The sequence below is a fragment of the Bos indicus genome, chromosome 11, assembly GCF_029378745.1.
Source record: "Bos indicus isolate NIAB-ARS_2022 breed Sahiwal x Tharparkar chromosome 11, NIAB-ARS_B.indTharparkar_mat_pri_1.0, whole genome shotgun sequence".
Taxonomy (NCBI): domain Eukaryota; kingdom Metazoa; phylum Chordata; class Mammalia; order Artiodactyla; family Bovidae; genus Bos; species Bos indicus.
In genome coordinates, this window is record NC_091770.1 from 104,760,043 (window position 1) to 104,787,072 (window position 27,030).

The window sequence follows — 27,030 nt, forward strand, 5'->3', positions numbered from 1 at the left end:
TCCTCTCTCGGCCTCTGGGGTTCCGGGTGGCTGGGGCCGCGCTCCCTGCAGGCATGACCCCCCCCACACCGTGCCTGGCTGCCCCCTGCCTGTCTCTGCCCCGGGGCTCTTCCTCACCTAGGGAACTGCAGGCCCAGGTCCCCAGGGTCAGTGGGAGCAGTGGTCAGGGGGCTGGGCCAGGCGGGTGCTGGGAACCCTGTCAACCAAAGGACAGATGATGAAGGCAAGTGGGACCCTCACTGTGGGTCAGGGAGATGTCGGGCACCCCCACCCGTTTCCTGATCTGGCCTTGGGAGGCAGGGAAGACAAGGGGCTCTCACGGTCAGCCAGCCGCGGGCCCTGCTGCGTGTCAGTTTAGGTTTTGATCTCTGCTCGTTTGGGCTTCTCCTCTCCGGCGGGGTGGGGAGGGGAGGCCCAGAGTACAGGGGCCAGCAGAGACCGAGAGAGAAGGGACGGGTGGTGGCTGCCCCGGGGAAGTTTGCACAGGGTCCTCTGTGGCCGGGGCGAGTGCCCGGGGTCGGGGAGGCCTGGACCCCTGCCCACCGCCCGGGCCGCCTCCGCCCTCGCCCTGTTGCCCAGCCTGAAGGGCGGCGGGTCCTTGCAACACAGCAGAGGCAGGTAGGGGCCTGGCCCGTTGTGCAACCTGCAGCTGTGCGGGGAATTCCTCCCAGCGCCCTGCCTCTGCTCTGCCCCGGAGTCTGCATTTTTTGGAAAGCTTGGCTGCGATCTAATCCCAGAGGGGCAGAGGCTGGGCTGCTCCCCGGCGTCAGATAAGCCCTTGGCGGTGGGGGGGGCGGGGCGGGGGTTGACCACAGTTAGGTTGGGGGGGGCGAGGTCTGGGATGGCTGCTGGGCTTTGATGTCCCTGAAGAGGGGCAGGGTCGTGTCTCCACGGGGAGCCAGAGCCGGGTCCCCCAGAGCTGTCACTGGCTCAGGCCGTCTCCCTTCCCCGCTGACCGGAAGCGTGGACCCGCTGGCTTTTGCTCCTTCCCCGGCCTCCCCCGAAGGGCTGGGGGCCTTCTAGGAGGGGCCTGTCTTCACCCAGCTTCCCCATCCCAGCTCTGTGGGGCTGGCTAGACTTGTCCCGAGTTGGGGGCAGTGTCAGCCTTCTGTGGGTCACCCCACTCAGGAGCAGGGGGCCTGTGGGCAAGCTTCTTAACCCCCCGTCCCGCTCCGAGCCTCGGCTGCCTGGCCGCTGAAGTGGGCAGGATAAAGTACTGCTGTGTTGCTGGTTCTCTGTGCGGCGCTGGGATCGGCCTGGCTCACGTGGGAAGTCAGCGCGGCAGCGGGGCCTGGGGTCCCTGGACCTGGCCTTGGGCTGGACTCACGGTACTGGGTATGGGAAGACTCCCTGGAGGTCGGTCCAAGGGGAGGAGAGGGTCCCAGGCACACAGCCCTGCCAGGAGGGTGGCCCTGCGCAGAGTGGGGGCCTGCGGGGCGGGGTTGGGGCCTCCCTGCCCCCGACTGCCCGGTGCGGGGGCACAAGCTCCTGCTCAGTGGTTATTGGACCAGACCCCAGGGGCTTCAGACGGGAAGGGTGGAGTCTACCAGGGTCCTGCTGGGGTGCGGTCACAGCTTGGGCGGCTGCACCTGTGCCTACGCGGCTGGGAGAGGCCTCCCCTCACCTGCCCCCCTCCCCGCCCTGCAGGCGGCCCCAAACCTCAGGAAGCCCCAGGAAGCCCCGGGGAGGGTTGGGGCACGGAGAGGGTGCAGCGGGGGCAGAAATAAGACACAACAAAGCAAAGCAAAAGTCTGCCCCCAGCCCCCAGCCCGCACCCCACGCCTCCTTATCTGGTCCCCGCGCCTGCCTGTCGCAATTGCTCGCTCGGGGCTGGGTTGAGAAATGCGATCGAGAGATAGTCGTCTGGGGCGGTCGGACGGGTTTGGATCCTGCCCCTGGTGGAGGGCCTGCTCCCTCCCCCCGCTGAGGAGAGACTGGCCTGCACCCTCCTGCCTGCGTCCTGGCCCTGTTCCGGGGAGAGGGGGCTCTGGGGGCCGGGCGGGGAGCCTGCCTGGGGAGGACCTCCCCACCGCCTTCGTCTCGCAGCTGTGTGACGTCAGTACCCGCCGCCCCCCGGCCTCAGTTTCCTCCTCGGCCCCTGGGGTGGGGTTGGAAGTGGGGGCTCTGTGTGCAGGGGTCGTGCAGGCCAGGCCCCGCGAGCTCAGGGTGCTGTGGGGGACGCAGCCCTGAGCAGGGTGGAGGGAAGGAGTGCTTCTCCCCAGCAGACCTTGGGTTTCTGTTAGCTGGGACCTTCCAGGACGCAGACATGTGCCAGAAGTAAGCAGTGAGGGCCACGCTCGGGGCGGAGCGCGCGTTCCTAGAAAATGGACCGAAAACGGTGCTTTTGTCCGGACAATGATCAGTTTTGCCCCTGCAGCCTGTGACCTGAGTTATCAGAGGACGAGACGTGGGGCAGCTTGGGGCAGGGAGCGGTCAGTGGGAGAAGTGCCGGCCGAGGAGGAGCCCGGGGTGGCCACAGGTGTCCACGATACTGGGGAACACAGGGAGGTGGGCTCGAGTGGGGGGCCTGGAGTGTGGGGGGCGTGAGATCCTTTGGGTGCGTGACGGGAGGGAAGTGTGACCCCCACATGTATTTCTGTGGACAGACTCTGGTCGCCTGCCCACCCAAGGATCGTGTCCTTCAGAGGGGTCCCCGTGGGAGGCCGTGTGTCACTTATAAGAGTGGCCCCGGCCGAGGAAGGAGCCAGCTGTAACCCCGTTCCCAGGTCAGAGCCCAGGCCGCCAGGTTCTGTCTGGCCCAGCCTGCGTGTCCTCGCCTGGGAGTGTCCCGGCCTGCTGGGCTCTGGGCTGGACAGGAGGCTCATCACGCTGTCAGCGGCCGCTTTCAAGCAGGAGGTTGGTGAGGGCTTAGGGCTGACTTGGGGCGAGGGGCAGGACGTGGGCAGCTGCTGTCCAGGGTGAAAGGGCCTCCATCTGCCTGGGCTGGGGTGGAGCTTGGGGGAAGCCTTCCTGGAGGAGGCAGCAACCTGCAGTCAAGATGAGGCAGTGGGTGGAGGCCGAGAGACGGAAGAGGAGTTCTGGGTTCTTGCGGGGAGGCCAGACCTGAGGGCCAGGCGGGTCATGGCGGGCCCCACAGGGCTGTGTGGGGTCTGACTTGAGCTCCTGGGCGCCCGGGCGGTGTCCTCTGCAGGAGGCGGCCTTGCAGGTGCTGTTTGCCCCGAGTATCCCTGCCCCGCCCTGCTGTGCGCAGGATGGGGCGGTGGGGCCGGGGCCGGGGTGTCTGCAAGGCTGCGGGCTGGCCTTGGCGTGTCGGCAGGTCTGCGCTTGGTCTTCGTGTGAGTGTGATGTGCACGTGGGCAGGAGACCAGGAGCCCTGCATTCACCGTTCACCTCCGTGGGCTCAGGAAGTGGCCCCAGGATCCTCTGGAGCCCAGGAAGCCACAAGGAAATAAGGGGTGCAGGGGGAGCCCCCGGGGGGCCACACTGGAATGGCCAGATGGCTCACACTTCAGTGGGAGCAGGCTTGGGTGCAGAGGGCGTGTGAGCAGCTCCTGGTAAAGAGAGGCCCCAGGTGAGGCCAGGAGGCTGCGGGGCCAGCAGCGGAGACCGGGGGGCTGGGCAGGGGCGCCCTGTCCGTCCTCGGGACAGGGAGGCAGGCTGCGGCGAATCTGTTGGGTCCAGACTGGGGGTCCCCAGCCCTCCCGAGCGAGAGTGTCTTGGAACCGGACTTGGAAGCCACCGTTCCACTATGTCCCTGCGGAAACTGAGGCCTGGCAGTGGGTGCCTGAGGCCGTTCAGAGCCTGGGAGGGCTGTGGGGCCCGGCGGCTTCGGTGGGCTCCGTGTCGGGGTGCCCGTGGGCTCCGTGTGGGGAGGGCACCCTGTGGTCAGTGTTCACTAGCAGCCAGCTGCTGAGCCGAGGGGCAGCTGGTGCCACCGAGCCCCCAGCCCCAGTGCCCTTCTCCTCGGGCTTCGCTCCTCTCCCCCTCATCCTTCTTAGCTCCCTGGTGCTCCTGCCTGGCACCCACTTACCTGGCCCCGCCTCGCCGCGCTTCTGGCCCCCAGCCCCTGGCTCCCGGCCCCCCAGCACCCGGCCCCCAGCCCCCCAGCACCCAGCCCCTGGCCCCCCAGCCCCAGCCCCCAGCCCCCGGCCCCCCAGCCCCCCGCCCCTGGCCCGCCGGCCCCCAGCCCCCCAGCCCCAGCCCCCCAGCCCCAGCCCCCCAGCCCCCGGCCCCCAGCCCCAGCCCCCGGCCCCCCGGCCCCATGGAAAATGACTTCCCTGAGTCTGCGTCCTCGTTCTCCTCCCGGCTCCACGCCTCCTCGGGGGACGCAGTGCAGCTGTGTCTGGAGGGTGCCGGGCTGGGGAGGGTGGTCCCTTTCCCTGGCCTTCCCACCCCCTTAGTGGGCCTGGATTTGAGTTCTCCTGAGGACTGGTTGGTTAAGACAGACTCCTCGCTCCCTCTGCTATAAATAATAATAATAATAATAAACCCAGTCAGTATTTGTGGCTGGATTCCCACGGGGGACAGGTACATGTGGCCGGGGGTTGGACGGGCCACGGTGGGGCCCTCGTGGGGGTGGGAGGCAGGTGGACCCTCCTCCGTGTCCACCTGTCCAAACACATGGCCGAGGCTCGGGAGGGCCTGCATCCTGTCCGTTTCCCTCGTGGGCTGCCTCTGGCTGGATGTCTGGCTGAGCAGGGCCGCCTGGGGGCTCTGGTGGGCCTGGCCTGTGAAGGGAAGGGGCTCACGCTCTGAGATGCCTTGTTGCCCCCACCGGGGGACAGGCGGAAGGTCTGGGGACCCTGGGATACCGGGCTGGAGAGGGGTGTGGAGGCGGAGCTGAGGAGGGGGCGGGCGCCTGGCGGGGCGGCGTGCTCTGTCCTTCAGCCCCGCCATCTGGGCTGGAGCCCCCAGCTCTGGCCCAAAGCCCCTGCTTTCGTCGTCTTGCCTGGGGGGGGCGGGTCCAGGGTTGCTGGCTGGGCTGACAGCCACTTGCCGCCCTCGGTGGCCTTGCCCAGGCCGTGGGGCGCAGGGTCGGCATCCGGCCACTGCCCGAGCCGCTGACAGCCTGCAGACTCCCTGTCGTCGGGCCCGGGGCGGAGTTGGCAGGAAGCAGCTGTTCCTTCCCCTCCCTGCCTTCTGGTCACGGGACTGCGCTGCGACCGTGAGCCCGGCTCGGCCCTGGCCTTGCAGAAGTCCCAAGTTCAAGTCTGCATCCATGCGTCTGCTTCCTTCCCCAGGGGCCTGGCGGTGGGGCCGCGCGGTGCAGCGCCCGCCCCGGGCCCCAGTCTGAGCCGCTCTCAAACCCACCGAGGGTCTCTCTCCACCCTGCAGACAGAGGCGCCTCAGCCACAGGGCTGCCTTGTCTGGGGGGCAGCCTGGGATCTGGGACCACCCGGGGCAGGGGGAGTTCTGACCAGCACCTCCTGGAAGGAATATCCCCATCAAAGGCCTGGGGATCCTGGGTGTGGGGGCTGCCCCTGGCCTGACCAAGACCTGGGACCTCGGCCTCGGGGGACGGTGGTCACACGCACTGAGGTGGACGCTGAGCTGTGCTGTTGGGCAGCTGGGGGATGGGGTCCTGGGCTGGGAGTCGGCCCGTCTCCAGGGGCCATCAGAGCCCCAGGCAAGCCCCATGCTGGCCCTGGTCTGGGGCTGGGGAGACACCTCGGGGTGGGGGGGTCTGGGAAGGCCTGGCTCCCTTCGAGCCCGCCGTGGCTAGTGCCTCTCGCCTGGACTCTGCTGGGGTTTTGTCTGATGGGAGCCAGTGGCCTCGTGGTGTTGGGCTTGACTTTCCCACATGCCTTGCCATCTGACTCATCAGGGCAATGTAGTGACCGTGCTGCTAGTTCATTCGACTGATTACTTCTGGAGCTTTCTCTGGGCCTGGCACGTGGTCTCGGAGCCAAGAGGGAACTTGGAGAGCTCAGGGACCAGGCTGGGAAGGCGCAGGCCTCCCTCGAGGCGGGGCGGCTGCCCCCGGGCCTGTGATGCTCTGGGGTGCAGGCCCTTGTGTACCGAGGCCCATTTCAGGGCCTGGCCTGTGGCATCCGGCCCTGGGGTCCCTCCCCGCATGGCCACCCACTGTCCCTCACTCTCCCCACCCCGAGTCCACCCTGGCGGGCCTGGGACAGCCGTGGCCAAGAGGCCACGGGGCTGAGACGCTTCTAGCCCACGCGGTGCGCCGGGAGCCGGGAGCCGCCGGGTCTGCCTCCATCTGTCGGTGATGAGCTTCTGGGGCTGTAACTTGAGTTCTGCCCAGCGTGCTGCGGTCCTTGGGGTTGCAAAGAGCCGGACACGACTGAGCGACTGAATTGCTGAGCAAGTGCCTGATGGATCTGGTTAAAATCTGGGGCACGGTGGAGGTTCTTGGTTTGGGAGCAGGCCCATAGGCTCTCAGGGTTGATCCACCGACTGCCCACATGGCCAGGTGGAGATGGAAGGTTCCAGAACAAGCTCTCAGCCCAAGGGCCTTGGGCTTCCTCCTGGTCTGACACGTGCAGGGGCCTCCCCACCTCCCCCGGCCCTGCCCGGCTGGGCTTGAGAGGGTGGCCGTGGAGCTGGCCATGTCTCCAGGGTGCGCCCAGCGCCAGCTGGAGCTGGCCTCCGCGGGTGTGCTGACTGAGATTCACCTTTCGTCCCTGGCGTGGAGGGTGGGGGACGCCCTACACAAGCCTGGGTGTGGGGCTGGGCCTGGGGTCACGCGAGTCGTCCCCGAGCAGGAGAGATGGGAGGTCCCCAGGGCTGAGCCTCAGGGTCTGTGTTGAGCCTCTTGTCTCTGGCATGGCTGTGGCTGGCTCCTGGGTTCCAAGCGGGAGGTGGGGGCGGGAGGTCTCCTCCGCCAGCAGCCCTGGCCCCCGCTGCAGCCTGGCTTTCCCACACCGTGTTCGGGGGGGGCCTGAGGTGTCTATGGCTGCGAGCTGTCTTTAGAGGAGGAGGGGCGGCCGCAGAGCTGGCACGCACAGCTGGCGGGTCGGGGACGGATGGTCAGCCCCCGGGGTGCTGGGCGCTTGTTTTCTGAAGGGCTCTGTCTGTGGTGGGGAGCCTCCTGGGGTGATGATGTTCTGAGAGAGGTGGCTGCGGGCAAATGGGCGGCAGGACCTTGCTGCCCTCAGCCCCCGCACAGCCTAGGGGCGGCAGGGTGACCTCAGAGGGGCCCCTCACCGGGAGACACACGGTAGGCCCCGGAGACTCCGGCCTCGTCTGCCCACTCTCCTCCCTGCCGGAGGGGAGAGGTGGAAGGTGTCCACTTAGGTGATCAGCCAATTTCACAGCTCACTGGTTTCCCATCTAAGCGCCGGCCCCAGTGGGCCTGGGGTGGGCCCCGCGGCCGCTCTGCTGGGTGCTTGTCGGCGGGCTCCTCGCTCCTCGCCCTGTGGGGGCGCCTGTGGCCGCGGTCTGGCGTCTGTGACTCGCTGGCACTACATCCAGGAAGATGTGGACGGTGGGTGTGCACAGAGGGTCGTGTGGCGAGGCAGCGGCGAGCACACCTCTGGGAGCCCATGTCCTGGGCCGCGCCAGGCACGGTTCCGTTTGGCCAGGCGCATTCCCTGGGGGCTCAGCAGGAGAGAGCCCGCCTGCAACGCAGGAGGCGCAGGTTCAATCCCTGGGTTAGGAAGACACCCTGGAGAGGGGAATGGCAACCTGCCCCAGTGTTCCTGCCGGGAAATCCCTTGGACAGAGGAGCCTGGCGGGCTGCAGTCCATGGGGTCGCAAAGAGGCGGACACAACCGCGCGTCAGAACGACACCGACACCCAGCTGACTCGGCGCAGCCCCGTCCACCTTGGCCCGGCCCTCGGAGGCGTGAGGACGCCAGGTCCTGGGGGCCCCTGGCCGCCTGGTACCGGGGCGACGCCCGCTGCCAGCAGATGCGGGGGCGGGCAGGGCCCCGGCTTTCGGGCAGATGCAGGTGGTGTGCGTTTTGGGTAAACATAGTCATGCCGCCCTTAGCGGAAACCTCGGGCGATGACGCCCTGCCACTTCCACTTACTTTAGCAGTTTAGGGGGAGAAGCCTTTCCTGAGAACTTGGCGGCCTGAGAAGAGAACAGCACATCCCCGGAAAGCGGGCAGGTGGCGAGGCGGGGGTGGCTGCTGGGAGCACTCCGGCCCCAGTGGGCCTTCTCCGCCCCTCCTGCCCCGGCCCCCTCCTCCCACTTTCTAGATTCTTCTACCAGGATGGCATGACAAGTCTTTCCCCCTAAATCTCGAGCTGAGCTGAGTTTCCGAGGCGCACAGCATCTTGCCCAGACTCTGGTGCGGACGCTGTGGGGCAGGAACCCGTGTGTCCTGGCGGGGACGTCTGCTCCGGGCTCACCGCCCCGGTTTGTGGACATTACAGATGAGGGTCTCCGATTCCTTTCCTCCTTCCGCCCCATCCCCTTACACAGGAGGAGGCTGAGACTGGAGAGGGCTGTGCCCGTCTGTTGTCACCCTGTGGGGGGGGCGGGCTGCCCTCAGCATCGGGGGGCACTTCCCACGGTAAAGGCTGTGAGCGTCGGGTGGGCCGTGTAGCCGGACTCGGGGTGCAGAGACGGAGGAGGCGGGGTGGCCCCTATGACAGCCAGCTGCACGCAGGCCGTGGGAACGTCCCCCACTGCATGTGCCGTCTCCCAGGGTCCTTTCGGGGACCTCTGCTGTAAAGACGGGGCGGGGACTCAGGGTCACACACAGGAGCCTGCTGGCCCCCGGCCGACAGCCCCCGGGGCAGGGGCACCTGGGCGGTGACGGGCACGTGGGTCCCCGGCCCTGAGTGCGCTCAGGGTGGGCCGACCTGGTCTCCGAGGACGGGCTTTGGCTGGTGTGTCAGCCCCAGGGTGAGGCCGGGCGTCCCGGCCCCTCTGCGGGCCTCACGCTGCCCCGGTGTGGACGGTGGGCCCTGTGCTGAGCGTGGCGGGGCCCTCTTCCCCTTGCTGGGGACTCTGCTCTGGGGACACGGCCGTGGCTTTGCTGGACGTGTGGACGCGGGCCCTGCTGTCCCTCAGAGGGCCTGGGGCAGGGCAGGTGAGCCGGTTTCACATCTGCTCTTGGTGCTCCCGGGGTGGGGGGTCGAGAGGCTAGTGCGGTCTTGGGGAGGGGTCAGCAGGCTCCATGGATGGAAGGGAAGGTGCTTAGGGCGGAACTCACTGCTCCGTTCACAGGCCCCCCCACCCATCATGCCTCTGTCAGGCCCACGCTGGAGGAGGGGTCCCATGCCGGGGGTGGGTGGGGGGGCTTGTCTGGTGGGGGAGGTGCACACAAACGCCCAGCCTTGATGAAGCTGGACCCTCTGTGTGAGCCTGAGGGGTGGCCTGGAGGTGGCGGGTCAGGGGTCAGGTGAGCGACTTCTAGGAGCGTGGTTCCGTCTTGGCCTGAGTCTTAACGTCTGGGGTTTTGTCTGATCCGTCTGGTGCCTGCTTCTGGCACCCCTTCCTCGCTGGCGGGGCCAGCGGGCTGGCACTGGGTCACTGTCTTTCGGGCTGGGCCTCGGGGGCCGTGTGGTGACCAGTCGCACAGGGAGACTGAGGCTGCGAGGTGCCAGGCCCCGGGGGGAGGTGGCCGGGGAGGGTCCGTGGTCCTGATGGGGAGTCTCCAGAGCCGGCACCGCCTGGGTGGTCCCCGGCGCACATCCACACGCACGGGGCGGGTGCGGGCTCTTCTCTGCAGGGCCGGCCACCCCCCGGGTGCAGAGGCTTGGCCGGGGCTCAGAAATCCGCCTTATCTCGGACCGTCGGGCTTCCTCAGCAGGCTGTCCCCGCTCCCGCCCCTGCCCCGGCCCATCTGGAACTCGTTACCTCTGGTGTCAGTGGCAGAGCAGCCCCTACGGCCGGCTCCCAGGACGGGGACGCCGACCCTCCTCCAGCCTGAGCCCCCTTGGGCAGCACGAGGCCTGTGGCCTGCCTGGGGCCAGTGCTGCAGGGCCGGCTGTGGGTGGGCCGTCGAGTGTCCCCCACGGGGGGGCTGGGCAGGGCTGGTCTTCCTGCTCCAGAATCAGTGCCTGGGAGGAGATGTGGTCTTGGGGTCTGGAGGGCAGGGGGTCCCTGTGTGGACGTTGGGGCGGCTGAGGCTGGAGCGGATAGTCGCTCGCCCGGCCCCGGGACTAAAGTCTGCCCCCTGCCTCGGTGCCTTGGAGGGGTGGCCGGATGGTGGTTTCGGGTGTCCAGGGCGGGGGGCTCAGAGCAGCCACGTGTGGGCGGTTTGAGTCTCTGCCCAGCTGTGGGCCACCAGGGGGGATGGGTGTGGTGGGCTTCCCCCAGCAGGCCTTCCTGGCGTTCCCTGGACTGTTGAGCTTGCCCGAGGGCGGCCTTCCAGGCCTCGGGTGCCAGCCTGCACGGTGGGCCCGTGGGAGCCCGTGTGCTGCCTCTGGGCTCCTCTCCCTTGCCAGATGCCGCTCGGGGAGTGGGCTCCGGCAGCCACGCCGGCTCCGGGCCCTGCTCAGCCAGCCCTGCTGATCTGCAGGAACTGCTGATTCAGCTAATGGTGCTCCAGCTCCCCGACATCAGCCGCGGGCCCACCCTGCCGGAGCACCTCCGCACCAAGCCTCCCTGCCGGCTGGTGTCTTCTGTTGGTCACCAGCCCGGCTCACTCTCACTGCGGAGGTGCCAGTGTGTGGGCTGGGCTCCACGCCCTGGCCGCCCAAGTGCAGCTGCAGTGGGGGTGGGCTAGGGTCTCCACCGCCCTCTCAGGACTCTTCCTGCCGTCTGAGGGGCGGTGACAGGAGCTTCACTGGCCTGAGTCACGGGTTCGCGGTTGTAGGAAGCGCAGGCCTTCAGCCTGGGAGCAGCCGCCGTCTCACCTGGTTCTCAGTCCTTCAGTCACGGAGGCTCCTTCTCCTTCGTCTCTTACACGACGTGGGGGTGGGAGAGGCCTGAAATGAAACCCTCTCTCCCAGCCGTGTCTCCAGGAGCCCCTGTCCCCACAGCGGCTGCCTCCCCGTGGAGGAGGACCCGTCAGTGTGGCCCTGCTCAGTCTGGGCTCTTGATTCCCAGTTTCCGGTGCCCCCCCGGGCTCAGCAGACGGTCAGCGGGGGGCTCGACAGAGGCACGATCAGGCTCCCGGAGGAGGTGAGTCCCCTTTGGGGACGGGGGCACAGCTGTCACTCTGTCTCAGGGCTCTGATGGGTTTGCCTGCAAGGTCCAGGGGCTCCCCCCACCCCGAGGCCAGTCGGCCCCTGCCTGGGGGACCGCCGGGTACTGGGGTGCGCTAGACAAGCACCTCTCGGTGTCAGGGCCGGGTGGCAGAAGGTACGGAGAGCTGGTTGTTTTACCGAGTGAGACGGGGCTCCGTCCTGTGGGTGGTGCACACGTGTGGGCACCTGGGAGACCGTGGTGTCTGGGGCCCTGTTGTCCTGTCCCAGTGAGGTCCCCACTCCCACTGCTGAGCACCCCCGACCCCTCAGGGGCTGCAGAGGTTTCGGGGCTCCAGGCCTGGCTCCGAGGTCCAGTCGGGGGCGGCTGAGTGACCTCAGGAAGTCCCGTCCCCTCTTGTGCTGGACGGGGCCCGTCTCCTGCAGCCTCGCGGTTCAGAGGTGGGAAGGGAGGCAGGGGCCAGGCGCAAGGCCCGTTTAACCTGGAGGCTTGCCCTTGCCTCTTATGACAGTCGTGCGTGCGTGCAGGCCTGTGCAGACAGCCACGTCTGCCCATGCGGCGAACGCGGTGTCCACAGCGCTGCGTCCTGCCAAGGGTGGCGCGTCCCTTGTCCCTCTCGGTGTCTGGATCCTGCTGGTCTGAAGCGGGGTGCTGGGTGGGGCTCCCGGCCACCTGGGGAGGGCGTCCCGGTCATCTCGCCTGGGGACAGGGAGGGAATGTCTGCAGGGACTTCCGAGGGCACGTGGGGTGTATCCATCCTCTGGGGGCCCTGGGGGAGCCTCAGGCCTGAGTGAGCCCTGGCCGGCCCCACACTCCCCCGCAGGAGAGCCCTTTGGCTGGCGTTCCCGCTCCTTGGGGCATGGGGCCTCCTCTGGGCCTTGCCCGCCCCTGCGTCCAGACCGGGCGTCCCCCGATTACCATCCTTGTTTCTGTGTGGGTTCGTGCTCCGTACCCCCAGTGGGCGATCTGCCGTGTCCCCGGATCTAGAGCAGCACCCCGTGTTGAGGAGGTGCCTGGGTCCCTCCTGATGAGGGGCACAGCGTTTGAAACTCTGTGTCTCTGTGGGTGCCGCCGGCCACATTGAGCCTTTGGGGATTTCAGAGCCATCCTTCCTGGTTGCCCCTGAGCTGTCTCTGAGAGCCGGCTGGGTGTCATGCTGGCCGCTGGTGGGGGCACCTGGGTGGACGTGCTGGCCTGTGGAGCCCCCTGTCTGGCGAGTCTGCAGGGCGGGCACAGTTGAGACCCCGGAGGGCGTGCTGTGCAGAAGGAGCCTGGCGGCTGCTGGGCCACATGTGCTGAGAGGCAGGGCTGCCCAGGGGCACTGCCAGACCGGGTGGCCGGCTGAGGGTGGAGTCACTGTGGGGGGAGCGCTGCCGTGTCCCCCCACCCCCGACTGGTCCTGGGTGTGTCCTGAGGGCCCAGGGAGAGGCCGTGCCAGGCCTGCACCGTGGGGGCTGTGCTGGGGCTCTCAGTCCCCGGCGCTGGGGGGTGGACAGGCTCCTGGGGTCTGCAGGGGCTGGGCCCTTGGGCATGTGGGCAGAGTGCCCGCTCAGCCCCAGAGGCACAGGGCACAGGGAGAGGGATTTTCCCCCGATGCTGACCCCCACCCCAACTCACAGCCTCCCCTCCCATTGGCCAGGTGGAGGCCCGCGGGGGGGTACCCGCCGCACTGCTCCTTCGGGTGCGGCCTGGGTCCTTTGCCCTCGCTGGGGCTCGGTGTCCTCTGAGGTGGACTCAGCAGGTCCCTTCTGGGCAGCAGGGGTGCCCTTGGGTGGCAGCTGCTGTCCTGGGCTTCTCTCATTTTCCCTCGACGTTCAGCCAAGGGATGTGGGCCGCATGCAGGCTCGGCCGGACCCCATGCTGATTGTGAGGACTGGGTGGGCCAGGCCACGTCCTCCCGACCTGGCTTTGCGCCCCAGGCCTGCTGGGTGGCCCCAGCCGAGGGGTGCGCTCACTCTCCGGGACATGCTCTCCTCGAGCGCCAGGTCGGTGTGGGCTGCACGATGCTCGGGGCGGAGCGGACCTGCGAGGGCCTGTGGCGGCCCAGGGCCGGGGCGGCGGCCTCTGTACCTTCACGATGGCCCAGCCGGTCCATACGCCCCGAGGACGAGCAGGCCGAGGCCTCCCGGGCGCCGCTGCGTGTCGAAACTGGCCGCTGACGTGGCCGCGGTGTCGAAACGAGTGTTTGCGGGTTTCCCAACATCCTGCCGCCGTCACAGGACCGAGTGTCAGGAGCCGGGTTCCAGGCCCGGCCGGACCCTTCTTTTGGGGTGCCCTGCGCCCCGTTCTCTCCCCCTGGGAGACCGGGAGAGACCGCCACTCCCCCACCTCCACCCAGGGCAGGGCAGAGGGCGTGAGCTCTCGTCGTCCTGGTGACCTGCCTGTTGTATGGAAGTCAGGAGGCGTTGGAGTGGAGGGCAGGATTCGAATCCAGAACTCGAGTCTGCGCTGAGGCTGTGTGCTGGGCAGGAGGCGGGGGCGGGCATCTGCCCTCCTGGGAGGCACACGCCTGTCTGGTGGCAGTGGGTGGTGGCCAAGGGCCCAAGCCCCCGTGTCCCCCGAGAGGCTGCCCCGGGTGGGGCTGTGAGCCCTTTACTGAGCGGCCCACCTCGGGAACAGGTAGGAGGGGGGAGCCTTAGGTTCGGCCAGGTGGCCCCCTTTTCCTTCTGCTGACCTCAGGCTTGAGTCCGGGGCTGCCCTGTGAGGACCACAGATTGATTGACCCTCCGCTGTGTGGCAGGCACTAGGCTTCCGGGAGTCACGGAGCCCTGCCTGTGACCTCCCCGGGTGGGCTTTCTTACGCTCACTGCTTATGGAGGAAGCTGGGGCCCAGAGAGGCCAAGTGACCTGCTGGGGGGCACACAGCAGTGGGCAGGGAGTTGGTGTCCAGGCTGCCCAATTTTTCCAGGATTCTGCTGGGTCCATCTAGGAGGAGATGATGCAGTGGGAAAGTCCAGCCCCAGCCCAGCGGCGGGTCCAGGCCTGGCCGTGCTGAGCTGTGCAGCCTCGGGCACACAGTCCAGACTCCCTGATCCCCCGAGGGGACCCTGCAGGCTCTGGGTGAAGGGGAGGAGGAGAGGGTCTCGGGCCCGCCTTCCCGGCAGGGCGCCACCACAGACCCCAGCCCTGACCCCCGCGGGGTGGGGCTGGGGCCCTGGGACCTGTGGTCAGGCCTCTCCCCGGCTGTGTTGTTGGCCTGCTGCCTGCCAGCAGGGGCGGGGCCCTGGAGACACTCTCTTTTGGATGAGGAAGTAGACGCTCAGAGAGGGTGTGGGGCCTAGCTGGGGCCACACAGCGAGGCGGGTGCTGAGCCAGGGGCCTGTGGAGACGGGTCATCAGGAGACCCATGCCCGAGACCTTTCCTGGTAAGGTGGGCATTTCAGAGGCGGTGGGGAGGACTCTGTGGGCTCTGTCCCATGGCGCTCAGCGCTTTCTCTGGGGCTGGGAGGGATAGCGATGGAGGTGCCGGGACCCCCGAGGGCCTGCTGTGTCCCGGAACTGCGGTTGACGCCTGCTCCGTGCACCAGCACGGCATCGGTGTCCTCAGACAACCCCGTCTGGACAGATCATTAGCCCATTTTGCAGACGAGAACATTGGAGCCGAGTGGCCACGTGGTGTGCTGTGGCGCTCGGTCAGGAGGTGGGGTGGACTTGACCCCTGGCTGCACACCTGGCACCAGGGGTCCGCTGCGTGACTCTGTAGCCCTCCCTGGGACTCTGGCTGGGCTGGCGGTCCTCACGGTGGGCGTGCACGCAGGTGGGTCCCGTCCTCCCAGCTGTGCGTGGGGAGCCCAGGGCTTGGTGTGCGGCGGGAGCTGGGGGCGTCCTGTAAGTTACAGCTGGAGGGAGGCGGGTGGTGCCTCCCACAGGAAGCCCTCCTCGATGCCTGTGCCCAGACAGCGCCCTCCCTCCCGCCACGTCCCTGACCGGCTGGGCCCCAGGGCCTGGCCTGGATTATCCACCTGTTCCCAGCACAGTGGAGGCTGTGCGGGTAGGCCACCCACTCCGGAGGGCTCTGTGATACATACCCAGAGGGGGCCTCTCTGAGGACGAGGACGCTTAGACCCAGTGGGGTAGGGCCGGCCGTGGGTCGTGCGGGCAGGCCTCAAGCCCAGGTCCACAGGTTGTGTGCACACCTGCGCTCACCTCGTCACCTCGGGGATGGCCAGGGACAGGCCAGCCTCGTGGTCACGGCCTCCTGGCCGCTTTCTTCTTACGTGACGACTTTTTGCAGAAGAGGAAATAAAGGCTCAGAGCGGTGGTTCAGCCTGCTGGGGTTTGCACAGCTCGTTAGCGCCTTAGGGTCTCTTTGAAACTTGGTCCTTACTCAGCCGGTTCTTAAGGACCACGGTGAGTCCCGCAGCTTCTATCAGCCCGTTCCTAGCTCCCTCATCCCCACTCCACTTATCCATTTAGCCTTTATTTGTGCCGGCTGTATACCAGGGTAAGGCCAGGCCCCAGGGCTGCCTGATGAGCCGGCTGCGGCTCCCGCCCTCGGAGCTCCCGGACTTTGGGGGCTGGGGGCACCCTGTGGTGGGGAGTGCCCTGTTGAGAGTGTGTCGTAGAAGGCACCACTGCCCTGATTGGGAGAAATCAGGAGGGCTTCCTAGAGGCGGGTTTTATTTAAACTGGATTGGAGCGAGCCGAGAGAGGTGCAGGCGGAGTTTCAGGCCCAGGGAACAGCATGTCCTCAAGGCGAGAAAGCTGATGTGTTCCTGGAAATGACCTGGTTCCCACGACTGGGGGTAGACCCAGATTGGGGCGGGCCAGGGCGCCCTGAGGGCTGGCAAGGAGCAGGGCTAGAGGTGGGTGCTGGGTGCCCAGGTGAGCGTCCTTCTCCCGGATCACGGCGGCAGCCGGGGCTCACCTGGCTCAGTCCTGATCTGGGAGGTGGCAGACTTCTTAAAGGGAGGCCGAGGGGTCCCCAGGCTCCCTAGGCGGCTCAGCGGTGAGGAGTCCTCCCGCCAGTGCAGGGGCGCCAGGGGTCTTGGGTTCAGTTCCTGGGTCGGAAAAGCCCCTGAAGGCAGTGACAACCCCCTGCAGTGTTCTTGCCTGAGAAATCCCACAGAGAGGGGAGCCTGGCAGGCTGCAGTCCATGGGGTCATGAAAGAGCTGGACATAACTGAGCGACCGAGCTCCAACGTGAAGGGTCTGCGGGTGGGCCTCAGCCCTTTCTGGAGCCCTGGGGTTGGGGTGCTGAGGCGAGCTGACTCTAGGCGGCTGGGGGCCCTTCAGGCAGGTCCCGGCCCAGAGGAAAGCCTGGTTCATCTCGGGGTCAGCCCAGGGACCTCCGGATGGGCTGGCGTTAAGGCTCGGGCCTGAGCGAGGCGGGTCAGCTGTCTCATCTTTCGGCCCAGGACATGCTGGGACGGCGAGTGGGTGCGGGGCTGCGCAGGGAGTCCCCTGCCCTCCCGGGCCCCTTGAAGGGCTCAGGGGTGGGCGGTGTTGTGAGAAAACGGAATCTGCATTTGGCTTGGAGAGCGCTTTCTGTGGGAGAGTTTGTGCACGTGGCTGATGAAGGGAACTGCTAAGATTCTGTAAAGCACCCCCTCACCCCGCCCTGGCCCCACCAAAGAGAATAAACTAGCTGCCCTGCAACTCTGTTACCAAAACCAAGCAGAGAGAGTGGAAACCAGCCAGAGTCCCACTCGCCCAAGGTTAGTGCGCCGGCCACCTTTGCCCTGCGCCTGCAGACAGATAACGGCCTCTCTCGGCCTTTGTTATTTTCTAAGTAAAAGCAGAATACAGATTTTCAACAGGCCTCTGGTGACGAGGAGGAGGAGGAGGAGGAGGCCTTTGGGGGAGGCCGGCCCTCCCACGACCGGTGGAGGAGAGAGCATTTTCTAGGAGATTCTGGACCCAGAGCCCAGGGTTCTGCACCGGGCACAGCACCCCGCCCCCCCGCCCCCCCCCCCCAGCCGCCCATCGGTGCTGACGGCCCTGAGGGCATTGCTGGGGGTCAGAGGGCGTTCAGGGGCTTCTGGGCCCCCAGCAGGGCATGTGTCTGCAGGTGTGTGCACACGCCTTGATGTGTGTGTGTGTGTGTGTGTGTGTGTGTGACACCCGTCTCTGTGTCTCCATCCCGTGTGGGACAGAGGATCCCACCTTCGCCCCTTGACTGTCCCTCTGCTGACCGGCTCTGCTCGCCTCCCTCACCCCTGTGCCATGTGCCCAAGCGGCCTCGGGTCCCCGTTGCCCCTGCGCTGACCAGTGGGTGGCCGCGGGCAGGTTGAGCTTGGTGTCCAAGCCTCGCTTCCCCTTCTGCAAGAAGACAGCGACGCCTGCAGGGTTTCTGAACGTGTGGGATGAGACGCACGTTCCGAAGTGCGCGGGGCAGGCTCCCGGGCACGGGCACTAGGGAAACGCCAGTTGTGCCCCTGCCTGGTTGGCGTGTGCGGGTGGGTCATGGGGGCCAGACAGCTTGCCGGGGGTCCCGGGCTCCCTGTGCTTGAGACCAGTGAGGGGTTTGGGTGCTGAGCCCCCAGGGGTCCCTGGTGGGGGCAGGTGTGGGATGCTCGCACCCCTGAGGCTGGCTGCTGGGTGGACAGCCATGCGCATCTCTGAGTTCAGGGCGGCCTGTGCGTGCTCGCCTCGCGCCCCCTGTCCGCCCCAGGAAGGCCCTCTGCTGCTTTCCCCAACTTGAACCGCGGGGTCCTTGTGGCGGCCTCGCGGACCCTGGCCTAGGATGAGCCCAGCGAGCGGCAGGGGCCCGGCCTGACTTGACCTGGTTGAGGACAGAAGCCCAGACTGGCTGCTTCTGAGCTGCGGGACCAGGGAGTCCTGCCCAGTTCCCTGGGGCCCCGAGCAGGGTCGGCACTCAGCTCTCCACTGGCCTGGGAGGTCAGCCGCTGGGCCTCGATGGGCTAACTGGCCGCCCTCCCTGTGTTCCCCAGCGCAGGGGTCACGGCCTGTCCTAGAGACACCGGGCCAGTGAACAGGTGAGAACGAGGGTAGCCCGGCCCCTCTGCCTGCAGGGCCATCGGTGGAGGCCCAGAGGGGGCCGGGTCCCTGGGTGGGCCCCTCCGTGGGGCAGGCAGGCCTCGCTTGGAGCTTGCCTCAAGCTCCGGGGTCCATGCACTCTCAGTGAGACACACACACTGCTCTTGTTCAGGGGACCAGAGTGAGAGCTTACCAACCCGTGCTGGATTTGGGGGTGTGAGGAGCACCCCGTTCTCCTGAGATTTAAAAAGTTCACCCTGGAGTCTGAGTCCCTCCTTTTTCTGACCCTCTGCGTGTGTGTGTCTTCAGGGTCACAGGCCCTGATTCCCAGACCCACCCGTGTCCCAGCCCCTTGGGTGGGGGTGCGCCGTGTGGCTGGGCTGCCTCAGGACTGCAGGGGCCCCGGCCACCCGGGGCTTAAGGCCTGCGGCCCTCCCCCGCCTGCGTTCCTCCCCACATGCGGCCCTCCCCCGCCCCCGCACGCGGCCCTTCCTGCACGTGGCCCTCGCAGCCGCCCTGGGCGCTGAGCAGGCCTTACACCGACTGCGGGTTCGGAGCCGCTGGCAGGAAGTTGGCAGCTGCCATGCCTTCTGGGCGAGGCTGGGAGGGGCCGAGGGTGTGGGCGAGCAAGGCCCTGAGTTTGGGGGGGTGGCGGGGTGCGGGCCCCCTGGGGCTGCTTCAGGGGCGCCTTCTGCATGGGGAGGGGCTGGGGTCGCAGGGGGCAGGGTGGGGAGCCAGACCACCTGGGGCTTGGCTGTGTTGGGGGCAGTTCTAGCCCCTGAGCAGTCTCTCTCTTGCCTCCTGAGGGGCTGCCCACTCCAGTCTCCAGAAGGTGGACGAGGGAGAGGTGGCACTCCCTGGGGGGACCTTAGCCTGGGGGGAGAATCATGGCCTTGGGGGGACCGTGGTCGGGGGTCCTGTGGCCCTGGGGGACCGTGGCCTGCGGGGATCGTGGCCAGGTGGGGACTGTGGCCGGGGGGACCATGGCCTGAGGGGAGGATCATGGCCTTGGGGGGACCGTGGCCTGGGGGGAGAGTCATGGCCTGGGGGGGACTGTGGTCAGGGGTCCTGTGGCCCTGGGGGACCGTGGCCGAGGGGAGGACCGTGGCTTGGGCAGGGACTGTGGCCTGTCGGGGGATCATGGTGGTGGGGAGCCGTGGCCGGGGGAGGGCACACAAGGCGCTCTCCGGGGACGGCAGCCCGTGCCCTTCCGGCCGGGGCAGGCGGGGCGCTGCGGCTCTCCCTGTCTCCCTGTGGCTCAGCCGTGTTCACGGGCCCGTGGGGAGCTGTGCTGCACCTGGAGGTGGGGTGCTCCGACCCCCTCGTGCTCGCCCCGCTCCGCTCCGTGGGGAGGCCCGGAGCCGGCTTCACTGAGGGAGGCGGGTTCCGGCACAGCCAGGGCTCTGGACCCCAGGGGACCGCAGCCTGGCGGTGCGTCGTCAGCCCGCAGGCGTCCGTGCGGGCCCGGCCACGCTGCCCTGGAGCCTCCTTGGCGCGTGCAGGGGGAGAGCCAGGCCTGCTGTGCCTGTGGCTGTGCTTTGTTCCCTCGAGTCAGGTTGTCCAGCGCCGTCCTGTGCCCGGCGGCGGGTCTGCCTCTGCTGTGGGCGGGGCAGCCGCGCCAGGGTCTGCCTCTGCTGTGGCTAGTGGCAGCCGCACCCGGCGCCTTCCCTCTGGCAGGGCCCGTGCCAACATTGCCCGTCCAGCAGTCGGTCGGCGAATGCGGGCAGTGCCGGCCACTATCCCGTCGCCAGGGGGGAACTGGCTCCTAGGACTGGGTCCCAGGCCTCCCGCCCACCCTGCACAGCAGGGCCCCCTTCGCGCCGTCCCGTGGGCCCTCTCTCTTAGTCTCCCCAGCAGACCCCGCCCCGCTCACCTGCACTGGCCGGGCCCTGGGCCTCGGGGCTTCCTGCCTCCTGTGCAGGAGTGCTGACCCTTGCCTGGGGGCCGTGGGGGTGCGGCAGGGAAGCCTGAGGGGGCCCTGCTGGGGTGGGGGATGGGCGTGGGTGGACACTGCCCTTCTGCGTCGGAGGCCTGCTCTGGCCCCTGCAGTTGCTGTGTGGCCGCCCTCTTGGAGGCCTTTGCCGCGCTCCCCTGACAGCTGGCAGGGCCTTGGCTCCCTGCTGTCATGGCCCCTTCTTGGCCCCTCTGGTTTCTGGGAGGTTACAGGACAGCCCTGATCGGTGTTTGAGACCTCGGGCCTGGCCTCAACAGAAGTAAGGCCCCGGCTCAGACGCCCCCATGGATGTGAGCTGGACCACAAAGAAGGCTAAATGCTGAAGAACTGACGCTTTCGAACTGCTGTTTGGGAAGACTCTTGAGACTCCCTCAGACTGCAAAGAGGTCCGACCAGTCCATCCTAAAGGAAATCAGTCTTGAATATTCATTGGAAAGACTGGTGCTGAAGCTGAAACTCCAATACTTTGGCCACCTGATGCGAAGAGCTGATTCATTGGAAAAGACCCTGATGCTGGGAAAGATTGAAGGCAGGAGGAGAAGGGGACGACAGAGGATGAGATGGTTGGATGGCATCACCGACTTGATGGACAAGTTTGAGCAAGCCCCGGGGGTTGGTGATGGACAGGGAGGCCTGGTGTGCTGCAGTCCAAAGAGTCGGACACGACTGAGCGACTGAACTGAAGCCCATCCTTGTGGTGGGCTTCCCCAAGTGCCACCTGCCAGAGCCTGAGATCCGTGGCCTGTCAGGGCCCATTGGCCTGCCCGGCCTCCAGGGTGATGCTTGGCCTCACGGAGGGAGGGTGGTGGTTCGGGCCTGGATTTGCAGGGCTTGGCGCCCTCCCTGGTCAGTCGGTTGGCATGCCGGCATCTGGGCTGCTGATGTGGGGTGGGCAGGAGTGCAGCTCCCAGGCCCTTCCCCGAACCGCTCCCCTGGGCTCGTGGGGTCTCTGGGGTCGGGCTGCGGTTCCTGGGCCCGTGGGGTCTCTGGAGTCGGGCTGCAGTTCCTGGCCGTCTGCCTGAGTGCAGCTTTCCTGGGCCCCTCCTGGGGGCCCCTCGTGGCCCAGAGCCCGGTTGGCCCCGCCCGCAGTTCCCAGGCCCCTCCGCCGGCCTGCGGCATCAAGTCCGGACAGGTGTGTGTGTGTGTTCAGGGCGGCCGCCCGCAGGGGGGTGCCGGAGGCGGCGTGCCAGCCCCGTGAGTCACCCCGTGCCTGGGCGCGGGGGTGGTGGGGGCCGGGCTGCGGGCTGGCGTGACGGGGCACGCTGCCGGCCAGGCCTGGGAACCGGTTGCGGCCCTGGGGCGGTGGGGGGCTGGGGGCTGCGTGTGGCCTCCTGGAGGGGCCGGGACAGGCCCAGGCCTGGGCGTGGGGTCTCTGCGCGCCTAGGGGGCAGCGCTTTCCTGCCTGTGGACCAGGCCACGCCTCACAGGGACCCTGTGGCCCCCACCCCCCTGTGCCCACCTTCAGCGTGGGCCTAGAACCTGCTGGGGGAGGGTAGGTGGGGAGGCAGACGGACATGGCGTTCAGGCCCGAGGTCCAGGGGTTCCGTGTCCAGAGCACCTCCAGGCCAGGACCTGGTCCTCTGTGCCAGGGATGTCCCGTCCTGTCTGGCGGGGGTTGCCGCGTCCTGCTGAGCACCTGCGGGCCCCCGGCTCCCGGGTCTTGGGGGTCAGAGGCCAGAGGAGGGCCCTCCACTGCTTCAGTCGGGGCGGGGGCACTTAGAGCCGCACGGGTTCCCGTCCTCCTGAGGGTCAGCACCCTTCTTTTCTGCTTGGCGGCAGAGCCAGCAGAGCCCTGGAGGAGTGAGAGTCGGGGGCCCCATGGTGGGGTGGGGTGCTGGCTGTGCAGGCTGGAGAAGGAGCCGGGTCTGGGCCTGGAGAAGTCCCGCCTTCCAGGGCCGGTGTGGGCACCACTGTGAGGGGTGGCTGGTGGGCTGGGCTGGTCTCCCAGGTCTTGGGGGTGGTGGGGCGCGGGGCTGGAGCAGGGCAGAGCTGGCAGGGGCCTGAGAAGGCAGTACGCCTGGGGTGGGGACCCTGCCCGTCCTCCGGGGCGGGGGCTTAGACCTGAGCTGGCATCCACAGGGCTGGACCCCTGTCCTGAGCTCCCTGCACTGGTGTGAGGAGGGCTTCCAGGAGCGGGTGTCCCTGGCAGGAACACGCAAGGGGAATGAATGATTGTGTCTACTCCGAGGGCCAGGGCTGGGACCGAGAGGGGCGGAGGGCCACACCAACTGGAGGGGGCTGGGGTGCTGGGCGCTGAGGCCTGTGTGGGGCAGGATGGGTCTGCGGGAGGGAGGTGGGGCTGGGCTTGCTGGCAGTGACGGGTGGAGACCTCTGGTGAATCTTTTCCAAGATAACCGTCAGCAGAGGGCTGGGGGCCCTGTTCTGGGCTGTGGGGTGGCTTCCCTGCGCACCAAGCCCCTGCCTTCCGTGGTGTTCCGCGGTGCTTCCTGGGAGTGGGGACAGGAACAGTCAAGTGCTCCTGCGGGGCAGGGGGCGCGCAGGTGGAGAGACCCAGCCTCAGTGTGCCCACCGCAGGGTGTGGCAGCTGGGGGTCCTCTGCCCCTGCCCCCCACCCCCAGGCTGGGCCCGGAGGGTCTTGGTCTCTGCGCTGCACCCCTGCGTGCCCTCCCCCACCAGGATGTGAGCGAGAGGGAGGGGCCGCGGGCTGGGCCCAGGGCAGCTGGGGGCTCCGCGTGGCCCTGGCGCGGCCGCCTCCGCCCACCCCGGCCCTCGCCTGCTGTTCTCACCACTGGCCGTGCGGGGAGGAAGGAAGCTGAGGGCTGGGTGGTGTGTGTGTGTGTTTGTTTTTGCCTGGGCTCTGGGGCCCCTGGGCAGGGCCCGTCCTATGGCTGCCAGCACCTTGACTGCCAGGGTGAGAGGCCTGGGAGAGGCAGGGGTCTGCAGTGGGGCTGGGGGGCCTCCTGGAGGCCGGGAGGCGGGCATCGAGGCAGGTCTGGGACAGCTGGTGGGAGTGAGAGGCTGCCCCCGGGGCGAGCCCCACACCCACGTCCTCACTGTTGCTGGACCAGCTGGGCCCAGAAGCGAGGTCAGGACCGGGCCCCGGTGCTGGGAGGGAACAGCAGGTCTCGGGTGAGGGGTGCTGGGGGCGAGGGGAGGGGCCTTTCAGGCCCCCTGCTGACCCCCTCCAGCTACATCTGGGTGGACGCCGAGGCTGAGCAGGGGGCAGCCTGGGGCTCGGGGCTGGGGGCCTGCGGTCTGTGGCTTGCTCTGCTCTCCGGGGGGCAGATTCTGCCGCCGTGGCCGGCCTAGGCCGCAGATGCGATGTTGATGAGCGTGGCTGGGGAAGAGACGTGAGTGCCATGGGCTGCTCCCGGCTGGTTCAGCCTCTGTGGGTCGGCTCTCCGGGGCCCCTCCTTTTCTGCCCACCCAGAGGCACTGCAGCTCAGGGTTGGGCTCAGCCCCGGCACACTCTGGGCGCCTTTGGCCGGGCCTGGCCAGGGGCAGGGCCTGGTTGGTGGGACTCTCAGGGCCTGCTCGGACTTGCAGGCTGAGGGGACCCACAGATGTGGCTCGTGTGTGCGCACGGAGGTGAGGTGGCCAGAGTCGAGCCCTCTGAACACCCAGTCCTGCGAGAGCCTGCAGGGCATCTCTGCACAGGTGGGTCACGTGTGTGGGGAGCCTCACGGCCGAGGCCACCAGCCGGTGGGGCAGGCCCAGCGCCTGGCCAGCTCCACTTGCTCTGAGGGTGCAGAGGGTGGATGGACTGGGTTGGGGCAGGCCAGGAGCAGGGACTGTCCACGTGCAGGCTGATGCTGGGGTCTGGGGCTGAGGGGACGTGGCGGGTGGGGGCCAGCTGCCAGCCAGACGGTGCCCTGGGCTCGACTGGCGCTGCTGGGAGTGAGTCTGCGGTGACTCTGAGAGGCGGCCCCGCCTGCCACCTGTGGGGCTGAGCGTGAGCGGGCCTGGGGGTGGTGGCTGGAGGTAGTTCACATGACGGGGCTTGTTGGCTGCAAATGAACTGAGTCAGTTGGGCGAGGGCCCTGTGGACGTCACGGGCGCCTCCCGGCCGTGTCCTGGGTGTCCCGGACCCCGGCTGCCCGGCCGGGCCCTCAGGCAGCTGGGGGGGAGCCGGGCGTCACGGTTGACCACCAGCCACAGCTGAGTTGGCCTGGCCTGCCCCTAGACTGGGCTGGGCTGGGATCCTCGCCGCAGGCAGGCAGGCCCCCGCCACACCCCCGTCCACCTGGCGAGTTTAGCCCAGCGCGCTCCCAGGTCCAGAACCGGAGGAGCAGGGAGCCGCAAGGAGGAGCGAAGCGGGGAATCCCGGCCCATGCGGAGGAGGGGCAGCCGCAGCCTCGGGCCCGTCGGGCCAGGATCCTGCTAAAACCAGGCCTCCGCAGAGGCTGTTTGTGTCCTTATCGTGAAAACCACACCACGTGCGCTTGGCAGACGCCCAAGCCAGGCGAGGTAGGAAGGGACGCCCCACCTCCCACCCCAGAGCCGAGCGACCTGGAGTCTCCACTTGCCCCTGTGACCCCGGGGAGTCCCCTCTTCCTCGCCGAGCCCCCAACTGGCTGGGTTTCCGCGAGCATGGACCTTTTCGGGCAGGGTGGGGTGGGATGGGGATGGACCCCCTCACCTCCCGCCCGGTCCCACAGTAGGTTGGGTTTCAGGTAGAGACTACAGTCGGGGCCAACGTGTGCCCGAGGGTGTGGGGTGCGCGGGAGACGCGGGCAGGGGGCTGCGGCTGGGTCTGTCTGCCGGGTCAGCCTGGGCAGGGGTACCCCGGCCCTTCTGGAGGAGTCCTGGGAGAGGAGGGAGGCTGCCTGGGCCCCACGTGGGCAGCAGGGTCTCCATGTGCCCAAGGGCAGGCAGGGCTGCCAGCGTGTCCGCCAGCCGCCGCGGAGCAGGCAGTGTGCACGCAGCGTGCGCAGCCAGAGCCTCCGGGGCAGCCGGCCTGTGTGGCCGGATGTGTACAGCTGGCTGGACCTTGGGCTCCAGGGGCGGGGGGCCGGGACTGAGGACCCTGCACTCGCCTGTGCAGGAGCAGCAGGGGGCCCTGTGATGCAGCCCCCGCGCCCCCCGCCCCCTCCCGCCACTGCCGGCCCCGGGGCTGGGCCGCTGGCCGCTGGCCTACAAAAGGCATTCTGTGCCCCGGAAGAATGACCCCGTTGTGTGGCTGGAGGGTGGCCGGGAGCCACGACGGCTTCCTTCCTTCCCAACTTCCTGCTTGCCCTCCTCTTGGGGGCAGAGCCCCACCTGGGGCCCAGCTGCTCCTGCCAGGGCTCTGCTTTCCGGGCCGGGGACGCCTCGTGGCTCCCCCCTGCCGCCCGGCAGTCAGAGCCCTGCTGTCCACCCACCTCCCTCTCCAGGCCCGCTGGCCCGTCCTGGGCTCAGCCTGGGCCTCTGCTGCCCCTCCTGCACGACCTTTGCTGCCGGCGAGCAGAGGGGCCAGGTGGAGACCTGAGGCTCAGTGGCTGGGGGTCTGTGGCCCCCACGAAGGCTGTGTCGGCTTGCTCCAGCGCCCCAGCTGGGTCAGTGCACCCGGGGGGTTGAGTGTCCGGGGGCAACGGCCAGCCCCGCATCCGGAGCTGTCGCCCCATCCCTGCATCCTCATGCCAGCCTGCAGCTGGGGCGCTGGGCTCAGCCAGCCCGCTTGGCCGGCCCACACCCCGGCAGCTGGCAGCCGTGAGCGGGTTTGAACTGCGGCCCGGGCCTTGCCCTCGGCCTCTGCTGGCCCCTGGCTGGGCCTGGGTCCCATGCACGGTGCTGTGTGCAGGCCGAGGCTGAGCTCAGATTGAGGAAACGAGGCTGGGGTCCCCGTCCTCCTCTAAGCAGCCTGTGCTTCGGCCGATGGGAGTGGCCTGTGGTCACAGGTGTCTGGGCGAGGGTGGGGGGCCGGGCGGTCCTGGGAAAGGGGAACTTGGCCACTCTGGCGAGTTCCCAGCTGCCTGGCGGAGACGCTGGCCTCCTGGGCCCCTTCCCAGGCTTCCGCGGCCAGCTCGCCTGCCACACTGCAGCGCCAGGGGCCGCGGGACCCCAGGCCGGCCGGCCGGGGGCCGGTGCGGCTGCCCCCGTGGTGGGACCTCTCGCCCACCCTGGCTATGAGGCTGCACCTGCTGGCCTCTCTTTCTGGAGGCGGCCTGGCCTGGTGGGCGGGGGACCACAGGTGGCTGGCAGGTAGGGCCAGGCTGGGGTGGGAGAGGGGCGCTGGGGGCCTGGGAGGGGCCAGGGTCTCCCCTGAGGGGTGTGGCGTTCCTGGCGGGTGTCTGGGCCAGGCAAGGGCAGGTGAGGACGGCTGGGTGGGGGCCAGGCGTGTCCCCGCAGCCCGTGACCTTCCCGGGCCCCGTCGTGGTCATCCAGCACGTGCCCGGAGCCGGGCGTGCTCAGGGCTTCTCGTCGGGTCCTGAGTCTTCCCCTGGTGTCTGCACAGCAGGTGTTGGGTGGGAGAGGAGGAGGACTGCCTCTTGTGTCTCCTCGCCCCGAGGGTCCCTGGATGAAGGCCTCTTCGGGTCTGGCTTGGCCCTTCTTCATATGAGGAAACTGAGGCCGTGGCGGGCAGAGCTTGTCTAGCTGCGGGAGGCCCTGGACCCGCCGAGGAAGCTCCGTGGGGTTTGGGCTGCCCAGGGCGGGCCTGGGATGGACAGCCGGCCCTGGCCCTGGCTCTGCCCTGCGTCTTGGCTCCCGTGGGGCGGGCAGGGAGGCCTGGAGGAGGCTGGAATCCCAGGGGGTCCCAGCCCCTGCATCGTGCAGGGGGCAGCGCCCGTCCCTGCCTGGCTGTGAGGCGCTCGGTGCCGTCACACCCCCCCCGTGCCAGGGTCACTCGTCCGCTTTGCCAGTGCTCCTGTAAGGACGCGCTCCTCTGTGCCCACTTTTGAGGGGACGCCAAGGTCCAGAGACATGATGTGACTGTCCCAGAGCCATACGGCGGTTCAGGGAAGGGACTTGGCGGCACGCGGGGGAGCCAGGAGCACTTTGCCTGTCCAGGCCTCCTGAGTCCCTGCTGTTGTGATTGGCCAGGGTCCTGCCCCCACGTCTAGGGTGCTTTGCTGGCCTGGCCGTGGGGTGGGGGCTGGCCCGGCTCTCCTTCCGCCGTGTGGATGGTGGTGGGCGCCAGGCGAGGCTGCTCCAGGCAGGTGTTAAGTGGGCA

At 68.3% G+C, this 27,030-nt stretch overlaps 1 protein-coding gene across 3 annotated transcripts in view; it reads left to right on the plus strand.

The window, feature by feature from the left end:
* RXRA (retinoid X receptor alpha) overlaps positions 1-27,030 on the plus strand; it is a 93,795-nt gene that overhangs the window by 26,506 nt on the left and 40,259 nt on the right. Inside the window, exon 1 of one of the 3 annotated variants that reach the window (XM_070799663.1) lies at positions 14,371-14,391. The exons of the other annotated variants lie outside the window; for them this stretch is intronic. Within the exon in view, the coding sequence (XP_070655764.1) occupies positions 14,373-14,391 (19 nt within the window). The 5' untranslated portion in view covers positions 14,371-14,372. Of the gene's footprint in view, positions 1-14,370; positions 14,392-27,030 lie in introns of those variants that run through there. 3 annotated transcript variants of the gene reach the window in all.